Source organism: Stenella coeruleoalba, assembly GCF_951394435.1.
Source record: "Stenella coeruleoalba genome assembly, chromosome: 2".
Taxonomy (NCBI): Eukaryota; Metazoa; Chordata; class Mammalia; order Artiodactyla; family Delphinidae; genus Stenella; species Stenella coeruleoalba.
The window spans coordinates 116,646,741-116,668,961 of record NC_137147.1 but is presented as its reverse complement, the minus strand read 5'-3'; the positions used below and the strand labels follow the sequence as shown (position 1 = coordinate 116,668,961).

At 47.2% G+C, this 22,221-nt stretch overlaps 1 protein-coding gene across 1 annotated transcript in view; it reads left to right on the top strand.

Moving 5' to 3' along the window:
• The first annotated feature begins 14,265 nt into the window (after window positions 1-14,265).
• Window positions 14,266-22,221, top strand: part of FAM174B (family with sequence similarity 174 member B) — a 31,028-nt gene continuing 23,072 nt past the window's right edge. The window contains exon 1 of the mRNA XM_079913859.1: window positions 14,266-14,763. Within this exon, the coding sequence (XP_079769985.1) occupies window positions 14,417-14,763 (347 nt within the window). The 5' untranslated portion in view covers window positions 14,266-14,416. The remainder of the gene's footprint in view (window positions 14,764-22,221) is intronic.

The window sequence follows — 22,221 nt, the reverse complement described above, 5'->3', positions numbered from 1 at the left end:
AGATCAGGAAAAGCTTCCCAAAGGAGCTTATGTCTTTCTATAGAATGACTTGGAGTTCTTTTAGGTCAACAATGGAGGGGAGGGGGATAGGCAAGAGCGTTCCTGGTGGAAGAACCAGGAAATAGCTCCGGCTAAGGCTTGCAGGGGAGGAGAGCAAGCAGTTTCCTAGAGTTAAAGAGTTTGGGGTGCACGGGGGTCGGGGGGTGTTTGATGAAGCTGGGGATGGGGAAGCTGGGGCCACACTAAGGCAGTGGGACTCTAGTGGGCAAGGAGCTCACCTTAAGGGTTTTCAGCAAGGGAGAATTACGCTCGATTTTGCATTTGAGAAGATGAGGCCGGTTATGAGAGTAGGGTGGGAGTTACAGTTGCAAGACTATTATAACATGGGTGAGACTGGAGGACAGGAAAGGATGATGACAACAGCAACGACAATATCTAATGCCTATTGATGACTCGATATGTCCCAGGCACCGTGCTGAGCCCTTCTCGTGCATTATCTCGTTTAATCCTAACATCGAACTCTTTAGTCAGCTGCTATTTTTATGCCTCTGTAACAGACGAGGCAATTCAGACTTAGCTGAAACTTAGTTAAAAAAGTCACACAGGGTAAATGGCAGAGCCAAGATGCAAACTCTTGCTTTCTGACTTTCCATACGCTTAACCACACATTACCTGATGGAAACTAAGGCGGTGCGTATTGGTTCGTTCACTGGAGCAACATTTATGGAGCACTGACTATGTGCCGGGCACATTTCTGGCTGATGAGGATACAGCAGTGGACAAAACCTACACAGTTCCTGACTTGATGGCTGTTACATTTGTGTGTGTGTGTGTGTGTGTGTGTGTGTGTGTGTGTGTGTGTTGGGAAGATGGATGAGCAAGCGAACCAGTCAGTATAACTTACTTGTGGATGGCTTTAGACTCCATTTCAAGGGAGAAGAGAAAGGATTTGGGGATGTGGGAGTGAGGGGTGTGGGGAGGAGTGTAGGGACATCTAGGTTTCTGGCTCTGCCATCTGCTGTGCGCTGGCAGCAGAGACACGGAGCTCGGGACAGACCTGGGGGGAGGACAAGAGCCCAGTTTTGGACATGTCGAGTTGGAGTCTCCTGGAGTCGAAAGCTCTGAAAGATGGTCATGGGGAAAGTTGAGAAAGTCATTTAAAGCTGGGGCCATGGTTGAGGACCCCGGGGGAGGGTGCAGAGTGAGAAGAGGTCTCAGGTGGAAACCCTGTAGACTGAGCTAAGGGCAGAGGAACCAAGGGCAGAGGAGAGGGGAACCAAGGGCAGAGGAGAGGGAGACAAAGGTCAGAGGGAGAGTGGAAAACCCAGAGAGAAAGAGGCCCTGGCCCTCCAGGGAGCAGAGAGCTCCAAGGCAGGCAGCCCTAGCATCATCAAATGCCACTTAGAGGCCCAGGGAAGGAGCAGCTAGAGATGTTGGGGGCCAGGACGGACACACACAAAGTTGAGGGGATGTTTTCGAAAGCGATGGGAGCCCAGAATGGGAAGTATCTAGTACAGGACTGAAGGCACAGGAGAAAGTGGAGGCAATTCGTGGAGCAACGCCTTAGAGGAGATGGAGGAGACAGGATCCAGAGGAAAGGCAGAGGGAGCGGTCTTGAATGGGCAGGCGTATTCCAGGGACCAGAGGGGAGCAAGGAAAGAGGAGTAGGGATGCAGAGCCGTACTTCTTGGGAAGCAGATGGCTAGGTTGTTTGTGAGATGGAAGGGTCCAGAGTGGGGCTAGGAGGTATGCACAGAGAGGTAGAGGTTTGAAATTCACACAGTGCCGCTCGGGACCACCTCAAAATCGATCTCTCCTGCGTCTCCATCTCTTCAAGAGCTCTGCCTGGGAATTCAAAGATGCATTTGTACAAATGTGAAACTTAATTCTGGCCTTCAGTGAGAGGCTGACAATGCCAGTTGTGGGATCCCAGCGGGATAGGAATGCAGGGGATGTCTCCGGACATGGGGGTGACCCTGAGACGTGCAGAGACAACAGCTGGTGAATTTTCAACAAGCAGCCTGGAGTCTGCCTCACATTCGCTATTCGTTTTACAAACAGCCATCGGAAGGGTGAACTGCCCCTCCCACCGCCCCTGCCTCCCCCTCAGCTTTTCTGGGGAAAGAAGTCTGTAGCCTGTTTAATTCTGCCCAGGTGGTCTTTGCCTCTCAAAAGTCTTCATTCTGAGCAGAAAACGAGTGAACGTGACTTTGATGTGTAGGAGACAAATAACTGAACTGCAGAAGGAGCTGTGGGTAGTCCGCCCTCAGCTCAGAGACTGGGGCTCTCCCCACATTTGCACCTCAGGACTTTGTGTCCTCTCAAAATCCCAGAAAAAGTTTCTCTGTGGGTGGCACTTTTTCCACAGCGTGACCGGCTGGGAGGGCTCCATCAGCCAGTGCTATGTCATTATTGGTTGTTGGCGGGCTCTCCTAGGGGACACTTGAGAAACTTTGATAGAAATATTTCTCTTTGGCAACAGCCCGCTGTTTCCATGGTTTGACAATACTAACCAGATGTAAAGTCGGCCAGCAAAGGAAAGGCCTGCCCGGGGGGGAAAGAAGGCCCTCACACACTCACGTCCAGCCCTGGGCAAGTTAGATAACCTCCTTTGGCCTCCGTTTCCTCATCTTTGAAATGGAACAATAATACAAGCTCTAATTACTTACTGTTGTGAGAATGAGCGTTAAAGGACTTTGCAAAATTTTGAGGTTTTTTTTTTTAAATAAATTTATTTATTTTATTTATTTATTATTTTTGGCTGTGTTGGGTCTTCGTTGCTGCCTACGGGCTTTCTCTAGTTGCGGCGAGCCGGGGCTACTCTTCGTTGTGGTGCGCGAGCTTCTCATTGCAGTGGCTTCTCTTGCTGCGGAGCACAGGCTCTAGGTGCGTGGGCTTCAGTAGTTGTGGCTTGTGGGCTTCAATAGTTGTGGCTCGTCGGCTTCAATAGCTGTGGCTCGCGGGCTCTAGAGCACAGGCTCAGTAGATGTGCTGCACTGGCTTAGTTGCTCCGCGGCATGTGAGATCTTCCCCGACCAGGGCTCGAACCCGTGTTCCCTGCATTGGCAGGCGGATTCTTAACCACTGCGCCACCAGGGAAGCCCTTGAGTTCTTTTATAAAGAGTAATTGGAGGGTATATTTTAGAAACAAATGAAATAAGAAACAAAGCAGAACTTAAATGTAATGATGTTAATTTCACTTGGGTGTAATAGACTGTTGTCATTCTTAGAGATCTACTAATTTAAGTAAATAGTCCTCTCACCTGATACTGACAGAATTTTTTTTTTATTGAAGTATGGCTGATTTACAGTGTGTTAGTTTCAGGTATACTGCAAAGTGATATACATATGTACGTACATATTCTTTTCAGATTCTTTTCCATTATAGGTTATTACAAGACATTAAATATAGTTCCCTGTGCAATCAGTAGGCGCTTGTTGTTTATTTTATATAGAGTAGTGTGTATCTGTTAATCCCAAACTCCTAATTTATCCCTCCTCCCTTCCCCTTTGGTAACCATAAGATAGTTTCTTTTTTTTTTTTTTAATAAGATTGTTTTCTACGTCTGTGAGTCTGTTTCTGTTCTGTAAGTTCATTTGTATCATTTTCTTAGATTCCACATATAAGTGATAGGTGATATTTGTCTTTCTCTGTCTGACTTAACATCACTCAGTGTGATAATCTTTAGGTCCATCCACGTTGCTGCAAATGGCATTATTTCATTCTTTTTTATGGCTGAGTAATATTCCATTGTGTGTGTGTGTATGTGTGTGTATTTATCACATGTTATTTATCCATTCATCTGACAGAATATTTTTAACCTAATTTTTTGAACAGGTAATGAACTCACAGTGTTTAATATTCCAAACGTGTGAAAGGGTATAGAGTCACCATTTTCTCCCCTGCCCCATCCCAGCAATTCAAGCTCCCTCTGCAAAGGTATGGTGACCAACTGGTCCTGGTTTGTCTGGGACTTTCTGGCTTAGCACTGAAAGTCCTTAGCAAACTGGTTGGTCACCCAATGTCATAGACAACTGACATTATGGGTCTGTTGCGTGTCCTTCTGGAGGTAATTTGACAAGAGCGACCTTACTATTTACAAAATCATCACGGGTGACAAAATAAAGATGTCATAAATGACTGGCGCATAGTATTGGGGAAGGAGGAAACCATGATAACACGGGGGAACAAATCTTATCATCTAACAGTTGTTTCAAGTATTTCCAGCTCTGGAATTGCTATTCCTCTGCAAAAGAAATCTCCCTGTCAGGCTTGGGAAAAAGAGTCCCGTAAACGGTAACAGTCTGTGACCCCATTTCCCATAACTGTGGTTGACCAGAGACTCCATTAGCCTTTTGTTTATAATCCATTTTTGTGCGGTTAAAAAAAGCATTTGTGTACTGGGGGTTTGGATTTCATAAATATGCTTATTTGCCAAGTTATCTTCTAGATTTCCCTGTGTGAATGCAGCTGATTTGGGAAAGCCCAGTTTCAGAGAAAGCATAACAACTGTCCTTATCAAGTGTGAACTGAGAAAGACATCGGGAGGCCTTTTCCAGGCTAAAAATAGACCTAGAACTCCGTGTATTTTAGCTTCAGGACTTTTTACAAACCGTCTGGCAAACCAGCACATTATTATTTTATGAATAAGGCATCAACGTTCATTTTAAATGTTCTGGCTTCAGGCTATTTTACTTTCGTGCAAAAAAAGATGAATTATTTATAAAAATAGGCATGAATATCATATGATAATACCCTGAGTTCTAGCAGGGAGTAAAATGAGCTGCAGCTGGTGCTGTCAGCTCCCCAGGAGAGCTGAGCGGGAGCAAGTTGAGGGCGGGGCTGCAGCCTTCAGAAGGGGCTGATTGCTGAGATGCAGCTCTTTCTCTTGGGAGGATGGTCAAGTCTCCCCACTCTCACTCACGCTCTCTCCCTTATCCTCCTTCCCTTCCTCCCTCTTTCTTCCTCCCCCCTCCCCTCCCCTCCCCATCTCTCCCTCCCTCCCTCCCTTCCTTCCTCCTTCCTTCCTCCCTTCCTTCCTTCCTCCTTCCCTTCCTCCCTTCCTTCCTTCCTCCTTCCTTCCTCCTTCCTTCCTCCTTCCTTCCTATTTCCTCTCTTGCTCCCTCCCTTCCTTCCTTCCTTCCTCCCTTCCTTCCTTCCTTCCTTCCTCCCTTCCTTCCTTCCTATTTCCTCTCTTGCTCCCTCCCTTCCTTCCTTCCTTCCTCCCTTCCTTCCTTTCTTCCTTCCTCCCTTCCTTCCTTCCTATTTCCTCTCTTGCTCCCTCCCTTCCTTCCTTCCTTCCTCCCTTCCTTCCTTTCTTCCTTCCTCCCTTCCTTCCTTCCTATTTCCTCTCTTGCTCCCTCCCTTCCTTCCTTCCTTCCTCCCTCCCTTCCTTCCTTCCTTCCTATTTCCTCTCTCCCTCCCTCCATCTCTCTCTGGCGAACTTCAGAAACCACAGTACAGAGATCCTTTCTAAACTCAAGTGTGGGCAGACGCTGGTTTTATGGAACTATTTGTATTCAAGTTATTTACCCTCCTTAAGCCTCAGTTTCTTCATCTGTGAAAGGAGGTGATAATTGTATCTTCTCCCTAGGCCTGTGTTGAGGAGCAAATGAGACAAATATGGAAAGTGCCCAACGCTGAGTAAATAATAAACATTAGCTGTTATTAGAGCCTGCCCACTAGGGAACACACAGGGTGGGGTGTGCACGTGGGCGGAAGTCACAGTACTTGGACATGGAGAGGCTGAGTAAGGTGACCAACTCTTCCTGGTTTGTCCAGGACCAGCCTGGACAAAAATTTTTTTTAAAATTTTTGTTTTTTTTAAATTTTAAAAATTTAAAAATTAAAAAAAAATTTTTCGTTTTAGTTTAGAATTCTTTTTTATTGAGGTAACATTAGTTTATAATATAACTGTCACGTGTACAACATTATATTTCTGCATCATACCCTACAGTGTGCTCACCACCAAAAATTTAGTTTCCATCCATCGCTATATAGTTGCTTGTTTTTAAAATGGAAAGTCCTGCATCCTGGGAACCCTCAGACCAAACACACTGGAGCCTGGTCACCCTCCTGAGTCAGGTTGGGTTGAATTTGTCCGCTTTTAGGTTTCCTCCCTTCTCATCCCGAGACTGTCACGGGGCCAGAGCTCCAGCCTGCGTGCAGTTACCTGTTCTCTGGATTACGAGGGGGAGAGTAGAAGGGGGAGGAGAGGCACGCAGAAGGGGGAGGAGAGGGCCACCTACCTGCCCGGAACAAGTTCTGCGTGACTCCATCTGCCCCGCCTGGCCACTGGGTCATAGAGTATTGTGACAGAATGACCATGAGGCCGGGCCTTCCCGTTCCTCCCTGCCACCTGACCCCCTCAGTTGGGTTACTCCAAGCCTCCCAGCTGACCCCAGAGAGATGGGAGGAACTGTGCAAGCACGTAAAAATTAGAGAGATACAATTCCTTTTATTATGTGGAGGGCAAAAAAATGTGTATAAAGTGGCCCATTTTAGAATTCGATTTGAACATGGCATTTCACTGCTATTCCAGGAGTATGTTTTATACCAGTGACTGAGGCCTGTGCAAAAGAGGTTTTTTTTTTTTTTTTCAAAAGAGGTTTTGAACGAGGTTCCAGAAGTTCCTCCCTCTAAGCCAGCGCTGCTCCTCTAAATGCATTCTGAGATTCACAGCACTGTGGCGGCTTCAGCAGCCAAGAACAGGGCATTTCCCCAGGCGTGTGGGGAGGGAAGCAGACCACAGCGGGCTGCTGTGACGGCTAAAGAGATGCCGTGTATGAGGTTGAGGCTGGTACACAGTGGGCACTCGATAAATATTAGCTCTCTGTTTGAACTTCTCCAGGAATGATTGTATAGTACACTCAAAACCTATTACCTACTCTCCCTGACCCTTTTCTCTTGGGTCTGGAAACTTTATTTACTAGTGATTAGATTACCAGCCAGTAGGTCTTGTCTGCAAATCGAATGGCTTTCATTAAGGCCAGAGGCCACATGTCACATGCTTCCTCCCCCGCTATGGTGCCCAGCCTATAAAATATCTGCTGCTGTGGTAAGAAGCTCTCCAGAGGACATGTGCTCTGCTGACATAATGAGGAAAAGATGAAAGACTGGCCGAGTCACTGTGGGGTCGCCCCCCACCTCCTCCGGGTTTCTTGCTGAGTTGCATCCACTTCTTTGCCACGGGTGCCCTTCACCTCCTCCTCCAAATGGGAGCAGAAAGCCACCCCTCTCCAGGCCAGCCCTTTCTCCCGCTGCCGAAGCACGTGTGTCCTTCTGATGTCCCTAAACTGAGACACTGCTGTGAGCCTCCGTTTCTTCATCTGTGAAATAGGGTTGGAAGGTCAAGTGCGATTACGCATGTAACGCTCAGTGAATACCGGTCACTATTATCTGGAACTTCTTTAACCCCATTAAATCTGTCCTTAGAAATTATTTCCACTAGAGAGTGTTGGGTGTGTGTGGGGGTGTGGATCAGAAAGGGAGGGAGCCTGCTCTGAGGTTCTCGAGCCCGCCTTTCCCATTTTCCTTACCCACGATCTGAAGTCTGATCTCTGGTCACCTTTGGTAAACCTTTCTCCCAAAGCTATATTAAGAAGAAGGGGATTCGTGTCATTATCCATTTTAGGCAACAAAATAGTTCAGATTAAAATATATACTACAGGTTAAAAAATTATAAAATGAATACATGCTTATTGTAGAGACTAGAAAATTCTGTAAGGAAAAGAAGAAGATACAAATGCCCCATGACTGACTGCACGCTTAGGGATAGTTGCTGTTAATGTGTTGATATATTTCCTTCCAATCTTTATTCTTGGGTGTCTTTTCATTTTAAGTCAGCTGTTAGTCCCAGGGAACAGAGAATCTTCTTCTGAAGATTAGGGTTAGGTTACTTGCCTGAGACCAATCTCCTCAGGGCTGACAGATATGAAACCAGGAATAGGTGAGAGCTGCCCCATGGTTGTTCCTCCTCTGAATTCAAAGGAATTTAGACTATTTACTAAGGTAGCTAGTTTTGTTCCTCAGCTGCTGCCCCTGGAGGCGTCCCAAGCAGGTTACTGGAAACTCTCTCCCTTGGGTACCGGTGAGCCTTGAAGGTTGGAAACACAATTTATAGTTAAGTATTTTCAGTTATTTCAATGTTCCTTCTTCATTGCTCTGATATCTTAATAATTAGCATTTGCTGAGCATGTACCATTTCTTCAATGTCATGTTAAGCATGTTACAAGTATTAACTCATTTAGTCCTGGAAATACTCTCATGAGATAGATTCTCTTATTATCCGTATTTTATTGATGAGGAAACGGAGGCATAAAAGGTTTAAGCAAGGTCACACAACTAGTAAATGGTGTACTGGGACTAAATTACTTCTCTTGTGTTTGCTGTGTTTGTGTGTGTGTGTATATATATATATATATATATATAATATTATATATGGGCATGTATATATAAGTACCTCTCTTATCTTTCCATTTATCCATCCTTCTCTCTCTCTCTCTCTCCCCCTCTTCTCATTTGATCTGTATTATTTCTGAAGAATTTTCATCTAAGTTTGAAGTGGCCTCCCTCAGTGGTGTGTGAGCCTTGGTGAAGCAGGACTCCACCTCTCATACGGAGCTGAAGGGGGTGAATTATTCCCTCTTCCCCTCCTTTATCAGCTGGGACAATGACATGTGACTTAGGGCAGCCAATCAGATGCTCCAGCACAGGACTTTGAATTTCAAGGGAGTGATGAGATTCAAGAGCAGCTTAGAGGTTCACTCTTTCGTCAGTGGTGATGGCAGTGGCGTCTATGTCCAGTTACAGAGGCGGCAGTGGTGATGGTGGAACCTGCAGAACGTCTGCTGGGCAGTGCCGCTGGGCAGTAGCTTCCCTAACAGGATCCTTCCTGGGGTCTGATTTTGGCTTTGGTTCTAGAAATCCAGCCAGATTCAGTTCGTTCTTTCTTTCTTTCTTTCTTTCTTTCTTTCTTTCTTTCTTTCTTTCTCTCTCTCTCTTTCTCTCTTTCTCTCTTCCCTCCCTCCCTCCCTCCCTCCTTCCCTTCCTTTTTTTGCGGTACGCGGGCCTCTCACTGTTGTGGCCTCTCCCGTTGCGGAGCACAGGCTCCGGACGCGAAGGCTCAGCGGCCATGGCTCACAGACGCAACCGCTCCGCGGCATGTGGGATCTTCCCGGACCGGGGCACGAACCCGTGTCCCCTGCATCGGCAGGCGGACTCTCAACCACTGCGCCACCAAGGAAGCCCAGTTCCCTGTTTCTTGCCTGTTGGGGAAGACTATGTAGCATCCGTATCTTCTCTTCCTCCTCTCTAACAGAACCTTCCCTCTCCTTGCGGCGAGTGGGCTACTCTTCGTTGCTGTGTGCGGGCCTCTCATTGCAGTGCCTTCTCTTGTGGAGCATGGGCTCTAGGCGTGTGGGCTTCAGTAGTTGTGGCTCATGAGCTCTAGAGCACAGGCTCAGTCAGTAGTTGTGGCGCACGGGCTTAGTTGCTCTGCAGCATGGGGGATCTTCCCAGACCAGGGATCGAATCCGGGTCCCCTGCATTGGTAGGAGGATTCTTAACTATTGCGCCACCAGGGACGTCCAAGAGGAGGGTTTCTATTCCACGATTGGAAGAAGGGTTTTTCCTTCTCACTTGATGTGTATGAACTAGAAGGCAGGTTACCCCAGTTGTCACTGCAGTGTTCTTGTGACCAGCAATCACTGCAACCCTCCTAAGGTTGAAGCCAGTGCTGTGGGCAACAGAGCAGAAAGATGGAAAAATCCAGGGTCCTAGACATCATGTAACTGCTGAATCAACCACCTGGGTCTTCCTTTATATGAGAAGAGATTTCCTTTTTGTTTAATTCAGTTCAAGTTGGGTTTTTCTGTTTCTCATAGCAGAAAATATTCTAATTGATTTGCTTCTTTTTTCCACCCAAGCCTGATTATCTAAGCTCATCAGCTCTCAAACAATCTTTTGGTCTCAGGAACTTTTGGTCTCTTTTTGATTTCCAGTCTTAAGAAAAATGAAGGACCTCAAAGAGGTTTTGTTACGTGGGTTATACCTACTGATCTTTACTGCATTAGAGATTTAAAATGAAAACACCTTAAAATATTAATTCAATTAGAAACAGGGTAATAAATACATTAATATTTTAACATCGATACACTGTTATGAAAATAACTATATTTTCTAAAAAAATAGAAGAGTGGCATTGTTTCAACATTTTTTGGTAAACCTCTTTATGGTCTGATTTAATGGAAAATAGCTGGAAAAACTAATACAAATGAATCCATATTCAAAACATAGATGGATTCACAGATATTGAAAACAAGCTTATGGTTACCACAGGGGAAAGGGAAGGGGGCAAGGACAAATTACGAATATGGGATTAACAGATACAAACTATTTACTATACATAAAATAGATAAGCAACAAGGATTTACTGTATAGCACCGGTAATTATACCCAATATCTTGTAATAAACTATAATGGAATATAATCTGCAAAAAAACGGAATCACTGTGCAGTACACCTGAAACGAACACAACATTGTAAATCAACTATATTTTAATAATAAAATAAATTTCTATCAAAAAAAAAGAAAATAGCTGGATTCTCATATACACTTTTGCATTCACTCTGTTGCGATTTGTTGTTTGGGCTGAAAAATATGAAGAAAATCCAGCCTCACCTAGATATGTAGTTGGAAAAAGAAGAATTTTAATAGCCTTTTCAGATAGTGTGGATATACTTCTTTAATTTCACACCAAAATTTGCGAGCAGTAGTTTCTTAAAGATTACACTGTGAAATCTGGAACCATATCAGTTAACTTTTTTTTTTTTTTTTTTTTGCGGTACGCGGGCCTCTCACTGTTGTGGCCCCTCCCGTTGCGGAGCACAGGCTCCGGAAGCACAGGCTCAGCGGCCATGGCTCACGGGCCCAGCCGCTCCGCGGCATGTGGGATCTTCCCGGACCGAGGCACGAACCCGCGTCCCCTGCATCAGCAGGAGGACTCCCAACCACTGTGCCACCAGGGAAGCCCCAATGAACTTTTATACTCCACTTCATCAAAATCCATTGGTCTACCTTGCACTTTGAATGGACCTTTTACCCAAGCATGATTTTGTAACATTGGCCATGTAGAAAAATTGGCTTGCTGATTTAAGCAGATCTTTCAAAATTTGACATATTTCATTATATAATATCAAAAACGCCACACTTTTTAGTATCACCACTAAGCTCATCAAAAAGTCTTGAAGTATTGGGAAGCAGTCCAGCTCACAGCAGAAAGCCTCCTAATGGATAAGTTTTCTAAAAATTCAGATTTTAGCCTGAAGGTTTGAATTTTATCATTGGCTACCATACTGTCAGTTGCCATCCTTAAAGTGACAGGCTCATTCTTGTTCATTTTTGAGAAAATGCCTGCCAAAGACCAGGTCTGAAGTTCGTCAGGCACTCTTTTGATTAACTATGGTGTTCCATGAAAAAAGTGGCTAGTCCAGTTTGCAACTTTAAGAATCGCACGTGTTTTTTTCTTGAGACACTCATCATGGCTCAGAGTGCAGCAGATGAGATTTATGCATACTTCTTATTTTACCACATCTGACAGTAAAATGTTCTGTTCTCAAGGGTCAAGATTTAATCATTTCATGGCTCTGTCGAAGACACTATAAAGTGAAACTGGCTCTTTTTATTTTTTTTTTCTGTTGTGCATGGTCATGAAGAATACAATTACTATGAGTATAGTTTGTCTTGATTCATGCTAAGACACCATCAGTTTTCATCACGATTTCTTTTGCACCATCAGTGAAAAAGACAAATAACATCTTAATGTTATTATGGAATTAGTTTTGGCTTTGCAGGTTCCCTGGAAGGGTCTCAGGGACCCCAGGAGTCCCCAGACCACACTTTTAGAACTTCTGCTTTAGCTTATGGTTGATTCTAGAAGCAACCCAACATGCTTCGATAAACTCCCTTTTCCTGAAATCAGCCCCAGTTGGTTTCTGTTGCCTGTCAGCAGTGTTCCATGTTAAAATGTCATTGTTTATGGTTGGTTGATTCAAAACGTTTAAGGAACTCTAATTTAGGGCAATTTATAAGTAAGTTCTTTGTTGTGATGGTTTGCACAGCAAATAATCAGGAAGAAGGAAAGATTCTACAGTTTCACTTTACTAAAATAATCTAACATTTATGTACATTCTTGGTGTTAAGTCAATTTTAAACAACCAAGCAAGTCTACTCCAGTCCATGAATTGTGGCAAAAGAAGGATAAGGGCACTAATGTTTTCTCCCTTCTTAGGCATGCTTCCAGCGACCTTCCTGAGCTAAGTATTATTATCCTCACTTTAGACATTAAAGACTTGAATTCTGTGGTTAAGTCTTTGGCCAAGGCCACTCAGCGGTCAGACCTCTCATCCTGGCTAGAGGCTCCAAGGCCCAGGCCTTCTTTACTCTACCACGCAGGAATTTTTGATAAGGACAAAAATATAAGCCTGTGATGTCTGAGGTTTATGCCTTAGAGCGCAGTGCTGCAAAATCATGGACGTCGCCAGTGGTTCTTTAAGAAATTTCTTTTCTAAATTCTATCATGATGATATGATAAAATGCTGGCTCTCTACCAACACATTTTTGACATACCATAAAGTGGTATTTTAGAGTTGGAAGAGACCTAAAGCATGTGATCTGTCCAAATTTCTCACCACTGGGGCATGCTGGACGATTCAACGTGCATTTCAAATAGTACCTCCTGGGCGATGACTGCTGATAACCTGATTATTGTTCATCCCACTAAATCAACATGTGTCACATTATAAGTGGCAGGCAGCTCTTTAGATGCCCCAATAATCCCTGCTTCCTGATATTCACACCCTTGTACACTTCCCTTCCCTTGTGATAAGATCTGTAACTTGCTTCTAACCAACAGAATATAGCAAAGGTGTTGGGATGTCACTTCTGTGGTCAGGTTTCCTAAGACAGTGACTTCTGTCTTGCTAACAGGGTCTTTCTATTGTCTTCTAGACTTGCACATTTCGGTGAGGCAAGCTGCCATGTTGGAAAGGCCCACATGGTAAGGAACGGTGGGCAGCCTCTGGCCAACAGCCAGTGGGGAACTGAGGCTTTCAGTTCTATAGCCCATGAACAGCTGAATCTGGCCAACAACCAGTGATTGAAGTTGGAAGCAGATCCTTCCCCAGTTGAGCCATCAGATGAGACCCCAGCCCCAGCTGACACCTTTGTGAGAGACCCTGAAGCAGAGGACCCTGCTAAGCTATGCTCAGATTCCTAAACACAGAAACTCTGCTATAATATATGTGTGTGTTTTAAGCTGTGAAGTTCGGGGATAATTTGTTAGGAAGCAATAGCTAACTACTACACTGTACTATATTTTATTTATCTGTTGCTCTTTTTAGTAGGACCAGGAGTGAGCTGTTTAAGGTCACTGAGTACTTGTCATGTGTGTTTACCTGTTACTGGAGAGCTTCCTGCCAGGATCCATCCTCATGCTGAAAGGTGGAACCTGAGGCCTGCAGTATAGTTCCTAGTGATCCAGGAAAGCCCTCTGTGCCCTGCATCAGTTCCCGACTTTGGGTCTCACACTAGAACATCCATAACTGTCTTTCTCCACTTAAGTATCATTTAGCTTACAAACCAGAGGCAGCAAGCCAATTACTCCCTGGGGTCTGAAACTTCAACCTGGGAGGAGGACTGTTCCACAGCAAGGGTGTGAATGCAGAAATGCACATCCTAATCCAGTTCGTAAGCAGAGGTGCACAATGTCTGAAAGATCGAAGCCATGAGATAAGAAACTCTTTCAGAGAAAAAGAAGTTAACTGGGGAGATGTTGAACTATATGCACTGCATAGGGCATCGGACAGCCCATTTCACTCTGGAGGCTTCAGTTTCCGCATCTGTAGAATGGAGGCTTGCCCCGGGTGCCATGGTCTTTCGATTCTCAGTCTGACACAACCTGGGTTACTATGAGCAGGCTCTCTGGGTCTTGAATCAACTATTAAAGGAGGGTAACAGAAATACCTGTCTCCTAAGGGGGTTGCAGGATTAAATGAAATAGAGAAAATGTGAAATGTGCAGCACAGCGCCTGGCTATTGTTACTTCTCCAAGGGGGTGCCAGGTCCCGAGGGAACTGGGGCCGCCCGGAGAGCAGCGCAGCCCGCACCGGGCCTGGTGGCCTGCCCCGCCCACGTGGGGCTGCGGCCCGTCGAATGACTCCGTGCAACGTGTTGGTGGCGGCTGCCGCGGCGGCGGCGAGCGGCTCGGACTCTTCCGGGCGCCGCAGCTTCCTGCCAAGCACCGCGCAGTCGCCTGGCTCCGCCGCGGGAGTAGCCGGTGAAGGCCTCGTCGCCGGTGCGGGACCCAGGGCTCCGTCGCGCTCGCCCAGCCCGACCCCGGGCCGCCGGACCGCACCATGCGCGCCGCGCCGCCGGCCGCGCGGCTTCTGCCGCTGCTGGTGCTGCTCGCGCTCCTGGCCGCGCCCGCCGCCCGCGCCAGCAGAGCCGAGTCCGCCGCCCCGCCGCAGTCCGGATCCGAGCGCCAGCCGCGGCCACCGCCCGGCCCTGGGCCCGGGAACGCCACCGGGATGGGCTCCGGGGAGGCGGCGGGCGGCGGCGGCGGCAGCTCCAACAGCAGCGGTGACGCCCTGGTGACCCGCATCTCCAGCCTGCTCCGCGACCTGCCCACCCTGAAGGCGGCCGTGATCGTGGCGTGCGCCTTCTCCGCCTTCCTCATAGCCTGCCTGCTGCTGCGCGTCTTCAGGTGGGTCCGCCGCCCCTTTGCAGCCCCCGCGGGCCAACTTGCACCGCCAACCTGCTGTCACTGCGCGCCCGCCGCACCTGCGCGCACCAATGCTCCGGCCCCGGCGCCTGGGTGCGCTCCCGCTAGCCCGGGACTCCCGGCCCTGCTCCACAGGGTTGCACTCGGCTGGTTTTCCCTGCTACACGCTTTAGGAATTTTCTCCCCTTCGAACGATATCTCTATCTATAGCTATAGCTGTAGCTATAGCTATGATATGTATCTATATAGATCAATAAATATATAAAAAATATTGAATTCCTTTTCACTCTCCACTAATGCTTAACACTCTCCATCGCGCTCCGAATTATGACACCCTTACACGGAATTTATTTTTATACCTATTTCATAGATGAGGAAAAATTTTCGGGAGAGGCAAGGTGGCTTATTCAAGTAGGCTCAGTGGTGGAAGTAGGATTTGAACCTTACCCACCTTGCTGAGCCTCCCTCTGTTCCCTCTGAGGGCTTCTCAGGCACCACCTGCTGTTTTTTCTTTTCATCCGTTCTGCTACCAAAAGAAGCAGTGTCTAGCCTGTGGGGATACCTGTGGGAGGCGCGCATTGCGCCAGGGATTGGAGCTGGGCTTTAGGGTGTTTGGCCATCCTTGGTGGCCTCAGTGACTTTCTGCCTACCACCCTGCCTGAATGAACTGCCGCAATGAAGATGTGCAGGGGCATGAGGGATCTTGGAGAGGCTTTTTGTAGGTTGCTCAAGTTCAGGGAGAAAGTGGGAAATTAGAAAGGATGGCCGGGGTCTCTGGAGCAGGGGGATGGAGAGGGCTACAGGGGATGCAGGGAGGGTTGCATTTCCCCCTAATGCCTGGGAAATTCTGGTTTTGCGGGAAATGAACCAAATGTGTCCTGTTACTCAGGCGGGCCTCTGGGAAATCTGGGCATGTGTGTGTCAGTTATTCACAGCCTGTGCCTTCCCCTTCCAAGTGTATACAGTGTGCTTGGGTGTTTGATCAGCTGTTGGAGGTTTGGGGCCAGGGGCTTGTGAGCTTTTTCAGAGCAGGAGCAGAAACCAGATCTGGAAAGGCCGGGTTGGGAGCTCTCCCTTGAGGTTTGCTATTGGTTGCTGTGTGACTTTGAGTCAAGGTGTTTCTTTGTGGGGCCATAGGATTAAATGGTAGTGGTCCTGAGAAAATGGAGAAGGGGGAACTGTGGGCCCACATGCCCTCGCCCCATCCCCTGCCCTGGCTCCGGCTACATTGTTTTCCACTGTGCTGATCCCCTGATGTGCAGCAGACGTTGAATTGCCCCTCTCTGTACCCCATCCTTCCCGCTGCCCTTTATCCTCTGCTTGCAAACTTCAGTGGCTCCCTGTAGCCACTACCTGGATGTGGCATTCAGACCCTTACAGACTAGCTCCAGTGCACCTTGTGGCCGGCCATCAGCCAGCCCTTCTGAACCTCCTGTCACTTCTCTCCTGACACTCCCTGCGGCTGGCTTGTGCTCGTCCACTCCTGGGCCAGTTCCCACTGCACACTTGCCATGACTGCACGCAGCCACCGGGGCCCAGCTCCCACGCTCCGTCCTCTGGGTAGTGTTCCTGGACATCCGAGCCAGGCTGTTGCTTCCTTTTCTGGCCTCCCCCAGCCCTAGCCTTGTGCATCCTCCGTACGGCCCTTCTCACGCCAGGCTGGTGGCTCCCCCACACAGCAGACAGTCCTGGACGGTGGGCATGTCCAGTCCCCGTGCCCAGGGACGGCCTGGCCTTCAGCAGGTGCGCCGTAGTCCTTTACTGCCTTCCTGATTGTTCAGTTGCGTTGAACGTTGGTGCCTAGAGCAGCTCTGAGCCTGGAGGTTTGAAACATTTTGCTCAAAATAGGCCGCTCAGCCCACAAGGCGGTGCACTTCTTAAGACGGTATTTGAAGCATTTTGCCAGTCTGCTCCGTATTACCCAGGAGCGGGGCCGAAAAGCAAGCAGCATGTGGCCAGATGTGAGGGCACGTGTTTGAGCAGGAGAGCCGGTACTCAGGGCTGGAAGGGATGGGTCCTTGCTGGCCTGTGAGCTGGGCGTTGGAGGAAGGTTCCGACTTCACAGGAGAGGCTCCTTATGGATGTGCCTTCTCTTTCCAGGAAGGCCTTCTTGTTGGGGAGAGTTTCCAGGGGTTCAGCTGACACCCCAGTTCTGATGTGGATAGGAACTTACAGCATTTTACAGCTGGGAAGGGCCTTGATGGTACACAGGTCCCATGTGCTCCTTTGCAGAGGAGAAAGTTGCATCCCAGGGCGGGGAGTAAGTCATCCGGTAGACTCTAGAACACTACAAGTCTGTGGTCTGTACTGTGACCTTTCCACAGGCCGCTGCACGCTCGCTTCATCGGGCTTCCTGAAGGCCTGCTGCCCTGACTGGGCGTCTTCCTTACCTGCTTCCCCTCCTAGCCCCTTAGCATGCAGTCACCACATCCTGGCTATTCTGCCTCTCAAGTCTCCCTGAGACTGTCTCATCTGGGCCATACCCCTTCCTCCACGGGAGCTTCCCCACCTGCCAGCCCTTCTGCCTGACTCACCTCCCTCCCTCGTGTCCGGAGTCACAGCAGTGCCCTTCAGGCTGGCGTTCCTGCAGCCAGCCTTGTCCCCACTCCCATCCATCCTCCCTCGTCTGGTTTCACCCTTCTTCTGCCCACTCATCCCCCCGTGCGCAGGCTTCCAGTGTGCTGGCAAGCTGGCTGTGTCTAACCAGGGCCCCGCCTCCCTCTCAAGCCCCCATCTCAGCTGTGCCCACTGTTCCCGCCCTGCTGGACCTTCAGGTGTTCTCCAGCGGCATCTGGTGGCCTTAGCCCGGCATGTGCCTCTGACCCTCTGCTTGGGGTCCCCTCCACCACCAAGACTACGTGGCCAGCTCATTGCTGTTTGCCTGCCTGTGTGTCACCTCCTCTGAGAAGCCTCCCAGCAAGGCCCCCTTCCAGAGCACATGTGAGTTTGGGATTTTCTACTTGGAGTCAAGAGTGTCGCTGAACTTACTGGGCGGAGGGCTCCTAAGAGCAGGACTGGCCCTTAATCGTTTGTGCCTCTCTAATGCCTGCTGTGGCTACAAGCACAAGCTGGCATCTGATAAAGGTATTTTTAGCAAATGAATGAACCCCTAAGTATTTTGCTTTGCTGATGCTTTGCTGATGCGTCTCAAAATGTCCTCTGTGATGAGCTGCATGGCTGATGCTGGGAACCTGTGAGATCGGGACTTATTTGGACAGTGGCCGCCATTTCCTTAACGATGGATACAGAGAAGGGAGGGAGGTAAAGGAGGAAGAGTGTAGTAAGTATTATTGCTTATACATAACCCGTGTGTCTGTTTTCCCTGAAGGAGTCGCTTTGCCAGACAACAGAAAGAATGTGGATCCAAGGAAACTGTTACAATTAGAAGCAAAGAATGTGTATCGTGGTAAGAAAGATATATACCTTTAACCAAGCAGTCCCATTTCTAAGGTACGCACAGTTTTTACTGCAATACCTATTCTTTGCTTCTAATTTTATTACTTAGGAGAGGAAGCAAAGATGCATGGCCAATGAAGTCCAGAGCAGTTCTGTTTAACAGTGAAGAGATTTAAGTAACCTAGGTATCTAACAATTGAGCATTGGTTAACTAAATTATGGTAGTGCTTACAGTGAAATACTGTGCAGCTGTGAAAAATGATGATGCTAATATAATACTCACTATATGCTGGTTGAGTGAAACAGGTTACAAAACAGCATGTGTAGTATGAGCTCATTAAATAAATAAATAATATGTATATATATGGATGTGCAAAGAATTTTTTGTATGCGTGTGTACATGTGTGACTGTGGGAGATTCTTCATTATGTATTTATTTATTGTTTACGATATATTTCTACATTGTCTGAATTTCCTCTCAATGGACATTTATTCATTTTCTTTCTCCCTGTCTGTGCACTCAGCTCCTTGCTACATCCTTAGGTGTGTCTTCCTGAGGACCTGTATGAGAGAGTCTGGGGTGGACCCCTAGGAGTGGGATTCCTGGGTCCCAGGGGTACTCTTACACGGTTTCCTTGAGTATGTACCAGTTTACCCTCCCACCTGCAGTATCTGGGGGTTCTCAGATCCTCCCATCATATCTGACACTTAGTATTATCTGACTTTCTAATGTTTTTCAATCAGATGGGTATGATTGGGTATCTCATTGCTTGCTTTTGCAGATCTCCAGTTCTTATTGAGGTTGAGTAGCTGTCTCTTCCCATACTTATTAATCAATCTGATGTCCCATCTGCAGAATCATTTACAGTTTTTTCATGTATTGGAATCATTAAGGAAAACTGTTTAAAGACTGGAGACAAACTTGGAGGGAGGGAAAGGCAGTTTGGAGGCAGAGCGCCCTCGAGCCAGAGTACCTTCAGGTATATGTGTGTGTGTGCGTGCACGTGTGCATGTGTGTGTGTGTGTGTGCACGTGTGTGTGTGTGTGTGTGCAGTTCTGCCTGGCTTGCAGTAGGGCCAGCCTCCCTAGGTCTGTTGCTTGACATGTTTATGAGAGCTGGAAGGAAATCAAGAAAGAAGCTGTGTTTAGGAAGTAGAAAACTCCTCCAATTTTTGGATGTTGGAAAGCGTCTCATGGGGTCTCATGGATTCAGGGTTAACAAGCGTAAGCCAGTGGCCGCTGTTCAGTACCTTTTGCCCCCCATGCTCTCTGAGGTCTGACTTTACCCTTTGAGATCTGAGGGGGAATCTGACTTTACTCTGTGGTGTCTTATGAACGAGGTGGAGACAAGTTAGAAACTGCCACCTGAAACCACGACTTTCATCTCCTCCTGGGGATCCTTTCCCCGTCCTGTCGAGTCTCCCAGCTCTCCTGCCCAGGCCACACTTCTCCCAGATCTCTGTTGGCTGCATGCCCAGCTACTTATTTCAAAAGCTGTGTAAAATCGTCTTATCTGAAAGGAGGGTTGTTTTGGTGCTTCCTGGGGGACGAAGAGGAAGACAAATTCTAAGTGATCTGACATTGCCCAGCTGTTGCACTTGGATCAGTGGCAGAGTTGCACGCTGTCGTGTCCTGAAGACGCCGGAACCACGGGAGCTTAGTGAGTTACTAAGCCAGGTCTTTGAAAAGGAATAAAAACGTTCCTGCTTCTCCCGGATTCCCCGGATCTCCCATTGTCTGCGTATTTATATTTGTCCTAAGAATAAAAGTTATTTAAGAGAACATCTAGAAGTTTAATGCTTTCAGGATTTGGGGAAAGTGTTCTGAAAAGTTTTTAGTTATTGCTCATTAGTATATCAATATTATTTTAATAAATTGGAGCTTGGGGCAGAGCCCTGGTTAGAAAGTTAAGCCCCTTTTTATGACTTTGAGATTGTGGTGCTTGTGTAGCACCAGGAGGTCATTTTTAAAAAATTTTATTGAAGTAGGGTTGATTTACAATGTTGTGTTTAATTTCTACTGTACAGCAAAGTGACTCAGTTATACATATATATACTTTTTATCATATTCTTTTCCATTATGGCTTATCATAGGATATTGAATATAGTTCCCTGTGCTGTACATAGGATATTGAATATAGTTCCCTGTGTATATTCCCTGAATACAGGACCTTGTTGTTTATCAGGAGGTCATTTTTGATTGCTTGACCAAGGTTTTGAATTGGGGGAGAAGCTATAGTTGTGAAACATATTTATCTTAATTTAATTTTTACTTTTCAAGTGGGTTTTCTTTTTTCTTTGTTTTCCAGTTTTATTGGGATAAAATTGATACACAGAACTGTATAAGTTTAACGTGGACAACATAACGACTTGACTTACATATATTGTGAAATGATGACCACGATAAGTATAGTGAACATCCATCATCTCATAGATGCCAAAAAAAGGAAAAAATCATTTTTTTCCTGGTAATGAGAACTTTTGGGGTCTACTCTCTTAGCAACTTTCCCATCTATCACACAGCAGTGTTAGCTATAGTCATAATGCCCACTCCATCCCCAGGACTTATTGGTCTTATTGGAAGGTTGTACTTTCATCCAATTCCCATGGATGTTTAATCTTACACACCACAGTAAAGAAAGTGTTAAATAAATCTAACCCAGCAAAAATCCAGATTAAAAAAAAAACAACAGGGTAGAGAGTATGCCCTTGATTCAGCTTTCCACCAAGATGAAAAAGAAGTCATAGCGTGTGGGAGGAATAGGGTCCCTCAAGTGGTTCTTTCCTGGGCGGATTCTGCCTGCTTTGGGGTCATTTAGCAATTTCTGGGGACGTTTTTGATTGTCATGACTTGGGGAGGGGGATGCTACTGGCATCTTGTGGGTAAAGGCCAGAGATGCTGCTGGACATCCTGCAGTACCCAGGACAGACCCCCTTAACAAAGAATGATCCAGCCCAAGATGACAGTAGCACAGGTGCGGGTCTCCTGGTTGTCCACGTGAGCAGTTTACTGAACCTTTCTGGGCATCTGCTTCCCAGCACTAATTAAAGTACCTGCTTCCCAGGGCTGTTGGGATGTTTGGAATGAGATTGGCTCAATCAAACCCCTGGCTCCCCTTTAAGCAGCCAAGTGTCCTATTGTATTTAAAAAAACGATTCTGAAAACAGATGTAATTTATACCCAACCTTTTGGTCTTGCTTTTGCCTGTAAATGAGGATTCAGCCATATGGCCAAGATCATCAGGCAAGTGCATCTGTTTCTGAGCCTTGCAGATATGACACTGGTGACTCTTTAGCCTGCGTGAGCCTCCCCGGACACCTAGGACCCCATGTAGGGTCCCGCACACAGCTGAATTCCCCTGGGGAAGGAGGTGCCTCATGACTGCCCTTACTGACAGGCCTGTGAGGACTCAGGAGCTGCCACTGATCCCTTCCATCAAGTTGGAAAGGGAGGAAAATCTCTCTTTAATTTAACCCTGAGCCCCCCGGCTTATTTGGCTTTGCCTGTAAACTCTTATGCCCATGTACTCATCGAGTGTGGGGGCTTTGCCAACACAGGCCCTTCTGGAGACACGGGGCACGTCTAGGGGTGGGGTGGGGGTCTCCAGTGTCAGTGTCTGCATGCATCCTGTACGGAGAGTGTCACAGAAGGGAAACCCTCCCAGATTTAAGCAGAGAAGGCTTCATAGGTTGTGCCTGGGATTTTAGTTTTATGGCTGATGTTTTGGTTCTAACTATTTACAAAGGGAAATTCTGGGACCACGAATTTAGAATCATGTTGTCATGGTTTCACTTTAAAAATCTGTATTTAATCTTCCTGGCAATCTGCCAGGAATCCAGACTTGCTATTTATTTTCCTGAGGGTGCAGGGAGGAGGCAACCCCCTCTCATTGGCAGGTGTGGAGCAGAAGAGGGGCCATGGCAAAGAGCCTGGGCAGGGCTCTCAGGCCTGGGAGGGCTTCAGGCCCTTGTAACCTCTTGGGTGTGGGCTTTCTTTGCACTCAGAGTGCCACTGAGCTCCCTCCTTCTACCCATTGTACAGATG